Source organism: Citrus sinensis, chromosome 8 (assembly GCF_022201045.2).
Source record: "Citrus sinensis cultivar Valencia sweet orange chromosome 8, DVS_A1.0, whole genome shotgun sequence".
NCBI lineage: Eukaryota > Viridiplantae > Streptophyta > Magnoliopsida > Sapindales > Rutaceae > Citrus > Citrus sinensis.
In genome coordinates, this window is record NC_068563.1 from 22,762,749 (window position 1) to 22,774,411 (window position 11,663).

Genomic DNA, 11,663 nt, shown 5'->3' on the forward strand with positions numbered 1-11,663 from the left:
TCAATAATACTTTATATAAAGATATTACATAAAGTCTTATAATAATTTGCATTGTCTGAATTTAATTACAAACCATTAATACCTAAACAATAATGATAATAGAAGTTATTGTAATAAAATATTTTTTATATATTTTATTAGTAATATTATGAGTCACAACAAATGAGAAATATTTTATTCACCAATGAAAAAAAATATATATGGCTATATAAATATAAAGTGAGAAATATTTTAATTTAAATTTTTAACAAAAAATTAAACTATTAAATTCATGCAATTCAGTTGCGGAGGATATGACAATATGAAATGTTGTTTTGACTTTTAATATTAACCATTAGACTATAAGACATTAATGGCTCAAATATTGTGTCAAAATTTTAAGTTCAAGTATCCCAATCCATGTCTTTAAAATAGAAATATAAAAACATGCAATGAATTTTTTTCTCATTTTGTCATTAAATATTATTAGATGTAATATTTTATTTATTGTCACTATTACTTATCATAATAAAAGCAATGACTCTTAGTAACATAAAAATTTGATAATTACAATCAAAGAATAATAATAAAATAATTTTTCATGATTCATAAACTAAAGTTAATTAGAAATATATGTTAGATTAAACTTTTATGAAATTAACTAAGTGACATTTGAAAATAAAATGAAAACAAGCTTGTTAAAGTTAAATTTTATAAGGCTTGGATAATTTTCTACCACGTAAATAAAAATATAAAAAGATTTTCTTTCCTATTTTTTTCCACGTAAATATTATTGGAGGCAATATTTTATTCATTGTCACTATTAATTACCGTAATAAAAATAATGACTCTTAGTAACATAAAATTTTATAATTACAATCAAAGGATGTCAATAAAATAATCTTTCATGATTCATAAACTAAAGCTCATTAGGAATATATATTAGATTTAACTTTTATGCAATTAACAAAGTGATATTTGAAAATAAAATGAAAATATATAGCCTTGTCAAAATTGAAATTCCTATCATGTAAGAATATTAATTATAAGATAAACAAAAATAATATATACTTTATGATCAATTATACAATGGTCTTAGTATTATATAAAATAATGAGCATTTTAATATGCGATTTTAAATTTTATTAAAACATGAGTGATTAAATAGTTTTTAAATTACAAGCAATCTCACCAATGAGTTTATTGATGTAACTATGACATTTACTTGAGTATATGTACTTAGTTGTGTTGTTTATTAGTATTATATCATTTATAAATTTTGTAATTACAATTTATTTATTTGATTTGTGTTAAATAACCTACTTCATATTATATTTTATACTTAATGGTAATAGATTTTTGAAGATTTATTTATAAAAAAATATCACAATACAAATTTAAAGGAGAGTTGAAAAGTAATTTAAAATAAAATATGTTATTTAAGTGAAATTGCTTCAAACTCTAAGGGTGGTCACATCGACTTTACAAAAATTTCTCCACCTCTTAAACGGTTAACAAAGTACTTACCATTATTTTTATTTTTTGCTTTAGCAAAAATATTGTATACCATTAGATTTAATCCAATGGTACACAATTTAAACATTATTCATGCTGTAAAAAAAAATTACAGCATCATAGAGGGACCCTTAGTTTGAAAGTTAACAACCTTATTGAATCATTTAGATTTTAAATAAAAGTCAAAAACTGTCTTAAGAAAAATGAACTCAACTAGCTTTTAGCCGAAGCAAAAGGGGCATATTCTTAAGAGTAATCAACTGAAGCCAGTTACCGCCAAAAGCACACAATAAGAAGCTAAACCGAAAAGGCAAAACTAAGGCTTATTTTCACTAGGAGAAAAATGATTTAGGCATACCAACCCACAGTCCATTACAAAAAGGTAAAAAAAAATAAAAATAAATGATTTAGTAAATAACTCAAATCGTTGAGTGATCCTTACAAGGTTACATGAGGTTACACAACTACACTGGGGGAGCAGAAGCAGCGCCACCTTTCACTGTTTGTCCCCATCAAATGGCCTTTAAATACTTAGTTGAGAAAAAATACAGGCTCCTACCACCAATCATAACCTCTCCTTATCCCATCACTACCAGAGCTGTCGAACCTTGATGCTGAAAATCTATGATGAGAATTCCTCTTTATGGAGGACTGAGGACTTGAAAAATGGCCTCCAGAGGTTATAGCTGAAATTTTATGAGCCTTACTAGATGGTGTTCCCGGAGACCTCCAATGGTTCCTCTTCGGCTTCCCATAGGAGATATCTCCAGGATCGTCTGTTATCCAACCACCTCTCTGTTTTGATTTTCGAGATGTCATAATGCCTCTTTCTTCATGCTGGGTTTTCTTCCTTTTATGCACTTTACCAAGATCATGAGGCGCAGACTTAATTCCCGAGTGGTCTTTATTTTCTCTACGAGGTCTGAATGTTGGAGTTGATGTGTCAATATTCCTCTTGCGAACCTGCACAAAGCCCAAAAGGTCATGTCTAAAACCGATAACAGAAATAAAGAACTACGACTAATGAAAGAAACTAGATTTATAATAAAAAATTAAAAAAATATATATTTGAAAAGAGTCACACAGAACATGATAACTCTGAGATCATGTAACATACCTTGGAAGAACTCACACATTCACGTGCAAAATGCCCTTCTGCACCACAGTTGTAGCATGAACTAGGTGACGCTTCTACAGTTTCACCACGAGACCTAGCGCATGCCTGCATACATGAGTTCCAGTGCTAAAAATACAGCATCAAGAATGAGCAAATGACGTTACAAAATTCAAAACCTGTTTTGACCACAATGACTAAATAAATGTGAAAAATCAACTTCATAACAATTCCGTGCCAGAAAATAAAGAGAACTAATCATAGAAAATGATTGAAAGTAAACTCCCACGAGTACACGTCAAAAAGTTATTTATTCTACTTTCAGCATTTCAAATATAGAACTTCAGGTGTAAATGGAAGTAACAGAACCTTGATCACAAGGAAAAACCATTTTAGCTTCAATTTTCACATATCATGTAGACAATCTAAAAATATATACGCCATGAGCATGTCTGTCCGTATCTTGTCATGGTGGATGTTTTTGGAGAGGAGACCTACCCATTAGCATATTCAATAAAATTGCCGCTACTAAAATAGTTGTAATACACTATCATAAATGGTAAGAAGAGGTTACATAAATCTTAGATTTAAAGTGGCCCTCTGCCTCTCTTATTTTGCCTCTCTTATTTTTATGCATTTAATAAAACTTCCTTACTTTCTCCTCAGAAAGAAAAATGAACGGCATAAATAATCTAATCACATCAAATAGATGTAAAATCAAATCAGAGAAAATTATAGAATATCAAAAATCAGTAGCAATATACAACAATCATCCTAGCAATAGGCATGTAAGTTGAAGCACCCACGCATTTCCCAATATATAATCACTAAAATCTCAATGGACAAATTTAATGAACTTACCAAACCAGTGTGACCTAATTGACCACATCTGAAACAAGAAACCTCTCCTGGAACCGCATCACTGATATTAACGCAACACAAATGGCCAAAACTCCTGCAGATGTAACATTGTACTTCCTACAAAAAAATTAAAAAAAAGGGAAAAAAAGGGGGGAAATAAGTTATAGGACAACAGTTTCATACCATATACATACAAACTCAAGTGATTTAAAACTTACTAAAAGTGACTGCATTATGCAGAAAGCTAAATATTGAACTAAGAAGTATAAACAGACCTTGAGGTCATCGAGAGAATAACTGTTCCTGCAAGAAAACATATCATGCCCAGAATCTCCACATTTTAAACACACTTGAGCATTCTGGAAGCCACTCTTGTGCTTATCTGGACAATCTTTCGCACGGTGACCACCTTTTTTGCAAATGAAGCAATCTTGTGCCTACAAGGAAACATATTTAAGTAACAAGGTGAATGACAAGCTGAGCCACACAAATCAATCTTGAATGGCAAACTTATACAAGCAGTGTAAAAACGAAAATAGTAGAAACATCTATACATTATTAAATCACACAGTTTTAGACCTTTTCTATACACTCAAAGATACGGAACCAAAAGTAGCCACTTATAAAGTGAGACAGACTCCACTCTTGCCAATTCACCATGAAAGTCCTTTTAACTTCTTTTGACCATACATCAAAGTCTTTGCTCTTGCAATACAATTAAATTTTAATAATTTTAAACTAATCCATTCTTCAGTTTGCATTCTGCCGCAGGATGCCTTGCACTCAAGCATCAGCTTGACATTAATACATACCACCATCAACATGAGTGTGAAGTGAATATATACTCTACGAATAACCTACATGCATTCTTGTTTAAGACGTTAGTTTCTTATAACTCTCAGTTTACGAATATGCACAAAAACAATAAAAAAGAACAATTCATGAAAGATGAAATATCTATTTCAGTACAAGACTCATAATCAACTTAAACGCGACATTGATGTATGCATAAAAAATGTATCCTACTTGTTACTAACCTTGGAACATTGCCTGACACCATGTTCCAAACTCCCACAAACAAAACAAGGTTTCTTCCGCTTGACAGCAGATCTACAGTTCACCGCCATATGCCCCTCTTCGCCACAATTATAGCACGTTTGCCACCCACGATCTGGAGGATCAAAATACCTTGGCCCCCGCTGGTAGAATAAATATAAAGATAGATACCATACTAAGGCTCCACATGGAAATCGTATAGTTTTCAAAATGGCAGTTCTAAGCAAATATGTTTTGACTCACAAGAAGCTTCCGAAGCACAATATTGTCTGATATTTCAACAGTCGTAACCCCCTCATCACCATTATCAGCCGCCTCCACCTTCTGTTCTTCCTTTCTAACAATTACCTAATAAATTGTCATTAATTACAATTTTTCCGTTTCAATTATCGAAATAAAATTAAATTAAAAAAAAAGAGCTCACAGATTGGTCCTCAATTTCGATCTTATCAGCTTCCTTCTTTTTCTTCTTGCGGACCCTAATTCTCTTCTTATCACCGCTCTTCACATCCTCGATTATGACGTCATCAGTGGTCCCACTCGGACCAGGGACGACGGCCTCAACACGTCCGTTTTTATTATTACTATTATTGCTAGTATTAGTATTGGTATTGTCGTTCAAAACGACGTCGGAGTCACTGTCGTCTTGATCCAGCTTGGCGGCGCGCATCAACATATGCTTCTCAACGATCTTAAGGCTAAGATCCTCGTTTCCCTCTTCATCGTCGCTACTCATTGCTGCCGCCGACTTCAATTTCTCTTCTTCTTCTCCGTTTTCTTCGTGATATAGCTTCCCTTTCAGCTTTTGCCTCGTCGCCATGTTTAAAAACTTCTGAAACTGTATGGTTACTAAGGCACAGACACGAAGCTAGCTAGGGCTTTTTTTCTTGTGCCTGATGAGAAGAAGCTGCCTGTTTATTTTTCTATTTTCTTTATTATTATTTTTGAAGTGATACACCGATATTTTGTGTAGCTTATGTAATTAACGGCTATGATTTATCCGATCTTGGTGGGTCGTGGGCCGGGTGGGCCTAGGTTTTGTAGTTTGCTAGACGATCGACACTGCTCAGCCCCCATTCTTTTTTTGGTGAAGCCCCAGGTTCTTTTTTGAACAACATTAAACGCCATGCTCTATTTACATTAATTCGCTATTTACTATTTCGCTTTAACTTTTTTTTTTTTAAATATTGATATGTCATTTCTCTTTAAAATAAATAACTACACATAAAAGATATTTCAACAAATTAATGACATTTAACATTAACACTTACAATTGTTGTCTTAACGTGGCAATAGTAGTTTTCAAACAGTTTTATTTAGTTAGTCGTCGGTTTAGAATAAATACTTAAAAATCACTTGATCTAATCCTAAGAATTAAGTAAATATCTTATACAAACACTAAACCTTAAAAATGAGATGAAGATCGAGATGAATTTGCAAATAGCTTTACATACCATTTAATGTTGAATGTCTCGCAGCATTGTGAGTTGACAGTTTGGTTGAAAAGTTTCCTTCTATTATTTTGAACACTACATATAGTTGATTTCATTTCATAAATGCAGTTATTTAAAAAAAAATACAATCTTCTTTTTTGAATTATGTTACAATTTATTAATATTACAACCAATACTTTTACAGAAAGTCTTCATCATTCAACGATAATACTATTCAGGGAGTCCATCAAAGTGATTGTAACGGCGAAATTTAATTGAAATAATAATATCACATTGTATTATGACAAAAGGAAATCTACTTGAGTTTTGCAGCAAACAAATATGAAATGAGAAAGAAAGTATAAATTAAAATTAGATAACCATTTAAAGTAATTGATACACTTAACGTCATAAGAAAAGCAACACACCCTTGATATTTTCACTTGATTACAATATTAATTTAGAAGAATGATTTGTTGATTTTGACCTTTACCACACATAGGAAACATTATTCAATGCCAACTACGTGGTCACTTTCACTTTCACTCTATTAAAATCAATTTATGTTATTTGTAGAGAATATATAACCATAAACACTGGATCATTGTATTAGAATTTAAGTTTGACTTAGCTCAAAATTTTCAATAACTTTAGGTGTTTAATTAAACTTTTAATTTATAAATATAAAATATTCGAACCTTAACCTTGTCCGGCTGGTTTGCCCGAGAGGTTAAGGGGGAAGACTTAAGATCTTCTGCACATAAGTGCGCGTGGGTTCGAACCCCACAGCCAGCATTTCAGACTGTGTAATTTTTTTTCCTCTATTCTTTTTTAATTAGAGTAAAATCTGATTTTTTTTTCTTTTATTAAAACCAAATTAAAGGAAAACATTAGATATATGATTTTTTTTTTCCCAAATACGATCAATTAACTAAATTTTATGATTGTTGTATTTGAGTTTTAATTTTCAGTTCCTCCAATTTGTTTAGTGAAATACTCGCAACACTTGCTAGGGAATTATAATCAAAAGTCAAAACAGTTTTCTAATTCTCTGTCCAGCCTACTTGTTTTAGAAAAATAATGAAAATACTTTGTTGGGGCAATTGAGTTGATTATTATTGGTGTTGCATGAATGTTGAATTAGAGTTTCAAATTTCTAACATCAAGTGCAATAAAATTAGGATTTATTAAAGTTTTACAGTATTTTAAATCAGAGAATTAAAACGATTATTATTTGTGTTGTGTTTGTGTAACCATTTTTTATTTCATATTTGAGTTTTTAATTTTTTAATTTTTTTTATCCCACCATATAATAGATTTTATATTTTGGATACAATACGATCCAATCACTTATTGTAATCTAATATAATCTAAACCAACAAAAGAAAAATTCAATTTAATCCAATCCAATCAATCTAATTAAAATAAAAATCATCAATTGCACTCCAAAGTTCTAATTACTAACAATTGAAAAAAAAATATACGTATATCAACTTTCTCAATATTTCATAATTCGTGTATTTTTGTGGTCGCACAGTGTGAAAAAAATAAAAATCTAAAATTTGAATACTTTCAATTACTTATCACTACATGTATATTTACACTTATACAAAATTAGGTTTTATTGTTTTTAGGAAAATAAGTTTTTTTTAAGAGGGTCAAATATAAAGGTAGTGTATATGAAAGATGACGTGTCGTTTCAAGGAACTAAATGTAGAAGGCAGGTCATTTTTCCGATAACTAAGAAAACGACATGTCATACTAGTTGCACCAGTGCATACGAAGGAACATCACATCATTCTCCAACTAGGATAAAGACGACATGCCATCTCACCATTTTTTGGATAAATGTCGTGATCATCTATATTAGTGCAATTCCGCATGACTTTCGTAAAAGTGTCCTTCATTTTTTTTCTTTTTTATAATCAGATGGAATAATAATCAATGCAATTATAATTGTAAAAAGATTTTAAAAAAGTATGAGTGAATCCAGCATTTGAGTCCTAGTTGTTGCGAGTCACTCATCTATTAGATGATAAATTTTATAATATGTAAAATTACTTATTTAGCATCCAAAAGATGTGTCCCTTAATTATAATAGTAGTTGCAATAAACATTTTAATTACAACTATAATTAAAAACATATTTATGATTGTAGTGATGGTAACAAAATAATAAACTTCGGTCATATAAATAAACTTCTGTAGTAGAGGTGTTCAATGTGCAAATTCAAGTCCAATCCACCATATATTGGATTTTATATTTTGGATCCTACCCAATCAGTGGCGAAGCTATCACTATTTTTTGGGGTGGGCTAGATTTTTTTTAAATTCAATTACTTCTCAAAAAATTTATTCTATACAAATGAAATTATTAAAAGATACTAGGCAAGTAAAAAATTAATAATAAAATTATAAAAAATACAATGTAAATAAAAAAACACTATCGACGAAATTTCGTCCTGCGATTCTTAAAAAAAAAACTCATATATTATCGTATCTGAATTATATTGTCTGCGATAATAATACATTAGAGAATTATTAATTATTTTATCAAAAAATTTGACAAAAGTATAAGCCGATAACTAATTCAAAAATAGTATGAGCATGTGGGTACGGCAGAGGCTGGTTGTCACTCATGAGGTGGCAGCTTGATGACTTGAACATCTAAGTTTTATGGAATTTAGAATTTAGATAATTGGATCAATTAGTCAGGAATTTGAGTTAATTTTTCGATTTAGAGAAAATAGATATTGACTATAATTATTATTTATATTTTTATATTTTACTATAAGCTTTTTTTTTAAAAAATTATAATTAATTAATATTTTTTTTCAAGAAACTGCAGCTCGGGTTAGCTTCCTCAGAGCTTCGCCCCTGTACCCGATCCAATCACCTATTGCAATCCAAAATAATCCAAACTAACAAAAAATGGAATTCAATTTAATGTGATCTAATCTATCCCACTAAAATAAAAATTTACAAAATAAAATTGTTGATTGCACTCTAGACTCTATAGTTCTAATTACCAACAATTGAAAAAAAAAATGTTATATCAACTTCCTCAATATTTCATGATTTGTGTTTTTGGTGATTGTGTGGTTGGAAAAAAAATAAAAAACTAAAATAAGGTTTTTGTTATTTTTAGGAAAATTAGGTTTTACTTTTTTTAGAGGGTCAAATATAAAGGTAGTAAAATGAAGTGTAAGAGCAGAAGAACGGGGAGTTAGCCAAAGTGATAAAACAATTGCAAAACTTGTTTAAAAAAAAAAGGAAAAGAAAAAAAGAGAGCAAAGGTAACACAGACATGCAACTTGACCAAAGCCATGTACTATCAAAGGGGGCTGAATAAGAGAAGAAGAGGTGAGGCAAAAATTGAAGGGAAAAAGCTACATTGAAACTTCATCAGCAATGCCAATTCAAGCCGGCCAATAACTCAAGCAAAGCATGAGTGCAGGGCATCTACAATGGCTCATCGTCAATTCAAAATAAAAACAACCAGCAGCAAAAACACAAAGACTCTCCATCACTAAGTACAAAAGCGTAGCAGCCATCTCAAGCACTTAAAGCAATTCAAAGCTCTTGGACTAAAGCCGAAGCATCCAGCTCAATTTTAGTAACAACACTTATATATGCATATATATTACTATTTTAATTGGTAATCAAAGCTATCAAAGATAGTTTTTAGACAATGTACAAAAAAACCTTTGTATAGGGGGTCACAACAAACCAACAAATCATTAGATAAATGTTGTCTACAACATGTCTCAAGAAAGTCGTAAATACAACATGTCTCAAGAAAGTCGTAAAATAATTTGAGGACAAAACACAAAATCATCATGTTTAGTCTTATTTAACTGGTCATCCGAGTTCAAATCATTAAGAGGCAGTAGTTAAATAATTCATTTGGAGTTTACCCACTCGTCAACCTTTAGGGTTAAAAAAAAAACACTCGTGATCATAATCATTTTGTGATTGTAAGTATTAGTAAACTTGATCTATATAGTAGTCATAATAGGCTTTTGATTCATAGATACATATTTGTGTTTAAAATGATTAATTGATGTGATTCTTTTTCAAAATGTATTGATGCAATTTAATTTAATAGAAGAAAAAATAGATAAATTGATAAAATTAACTTCAACTCTAGAATGAGCAAATGTCATATATAATAGATTTTTCCTCATATAAGTGAAAAATCATATTAATATAGCTTTCAAAGTATAGCAACTAATATTTTCTAAACAGTTTAATGTTGTAACCTTTAAATTACAGCTGTCCAACCTTAGGCTCTGTTTGGTACAATTTATTAAATAGAGCTTATAACAGTAGAACTTATAAAAGTAAAGCTTATGCCAATAGAGCTTTTGAACAAAAAATCATTGGGTGTTTGACTGTCAATTAAAAAAGCTATTTTAAATCATTAAACTGTTTAATTGTGTAAAACTAAAAGTGCTTTAATTCCAAACGCATCCAAAATCTACTTACTTTATACTTTACAGATCTTTATAGTATCATGCTTTAATTAATGAGATCATGTACATACATGGAAATATACTTGGTTTTTGAATTGAACAGGCTAAATTAGGAGGGGAATAAAATCCCAACTTATGCTCGGATTCAAATTTGTGGTTTGCAGCCGTGCTACAAGCTACGTGAACTTTAAAAAAAAAAAAAAGAGACAATATTTTATAAATTAAAATTATTTAAAATTTAAAATAATTGATACACGTAACATGCTACATAGCAAGAACTATATATTGATGGGATAATGAGTCGTAGAATTTGACATTTAATAGGAATCATTGTTCATTCTCATTTTCACACTTTTCAAATCAATTTACGTTGCTAGTGGTCGTGGAGAATATATTTAATAAAAAAGACTGGAACATTCAATCGCATTAGTAGTTTGACTAAGAAAAAGATTTTCAAGAAGTTCGCTTAAAATTAAAACGTTGACATAAAACCATACTTCCATTTTTGACTTGTTTGCCCGACGGGCTGTTAGCCTAAATTTTGGGCACACTCGGTGCCTTCGGGTTCGAACCCCACAGCCAGCATATGTTGCCAACTCATTTATAACACGATTACTTATTCTACTAATTACATTGTATTAATTCACAATATATTATTGGCCCATATAAATAAGAGCTAACTTGTTCTACACACAGCCATCCGGTCTAATATTTCAGCCGAACGCACCCTTTTAGTTTACCTATACATTAGGGCAAAATTTGGAGTCTGATTGTCATTTTCCTATTTCAATTATGCTTTTTTTGAAATCTAAAAAGAGGCATTAATCTTTTGCAAAGCATTTTATGATTTATTTAAATTTTGAAGCGCCAAAAAAGGAAAAATCCATCGTATTAATGTTATTTTTTAACAATTATTTTTTTTGTCAAATGTAATTAATTAAACGATTGTATGAAAATAAAGAAGAGCATTAAATGTTAAATTAAGCAATTTTTAGATTCCATGATCCGCAATTAGGAAAAGCATTAAATTTTTTACACCAAATCATTGATTAAGGAGTGACAGTGGGGCCCCTGATGTTTTATACTGTCTCAAATAAAGACATAACGTGTTCATTCGGCATCAAGTGTATCCACGACGGGTAACGCCTTATGAAAGAGCAGGGGATCTTGACAGAACGGGGGCCAGGGCAATCCGGTCAATCGAATGGACAAATCGTTCAACTGTTTGTAA

General features: G+C 30.6%; 1 protein-coding gene and 1 non-coding gene across 3 annotated transcripts; one reads left to right on the forward strand and one right to left on the reverse strand.

Annotated features, from left to right (window-relative positions):
• Positions 1 to 1,792: 1,792 nt before the first annotated feature.
• On the reverse strand, positions 1,793 to 5,474 carry LOC102618947 (uncharacterized). Of its 2 annotated transcripts, none has more exons than XM_006487751.4 (7): positions 4,950 to 5,474; positions 4,769 to 4,873; positions 4,507 to 4,668; positions 3,745 to 3,906; positions 3,470 to 3,586; positions 2,612 to 2,716; positions 1,793 to 2,457 (listed from the first exon to the last, which is right to left on the reverse strand). In XM_006487751.4, the coding sequence occupies exons 1-7, from the start codon at positions 5,343 to 5,345 to the stop codon at positions 2,050 to 2,052; spliced, it is 1,455 nt and encodes a 484-aa protein (XP_006487814.2). In that variant the 5' UTR covers positions 5,346 to 5,474; the 3' UTR covers positions 1,793 to 2,049. The 2 variants fall into 2 exon arrangements, with proteins under 2 accessions (XP_006487814.2, XP_015388724.2); XM_015533238.3 differs by having other exon boundaries at positions 2,612 to 2,737.
• A 1,196-nt stretch (positions 5,475 to 6,670) lies between these two features.
• On the forward strand, positions 6,671 to 6,753 carry TRNAL-UAA (transfer RNA leucine (anticodon UAA)). The gene has a single exon. It is a non-coding gene; the product is annotated as a tRNA-Leu (tRNA).
• Positions 6,754 to 11,663: the final 4,910 nt, after the last annotated feature.

Bases quoted from the DNA above. Each gene is read 5' to 3' on its own strand.
- LOC102618947 (XM_015533238.3), bottom strand. From the start codon at position 5,345: ATGGCGACGAGGCAAAAGCTGAAAGGGAAGCTATATCACGAAGAAAAC. The intron at 3,907-4,506 runs GTTAGTAACAAG...GTTTCCTTGTAG, and splicing joins GTGTCAGGCAATGTTCCAAG to GCACAAGATTGCTTCATTTG. The intron at 2,738-3,469 runs GTAAGTTCATTA...CTGTATTTTTAG, and splicing joins AATTAGGTCACACTGGTTTG to CACTGGAACTCATGTATGCA.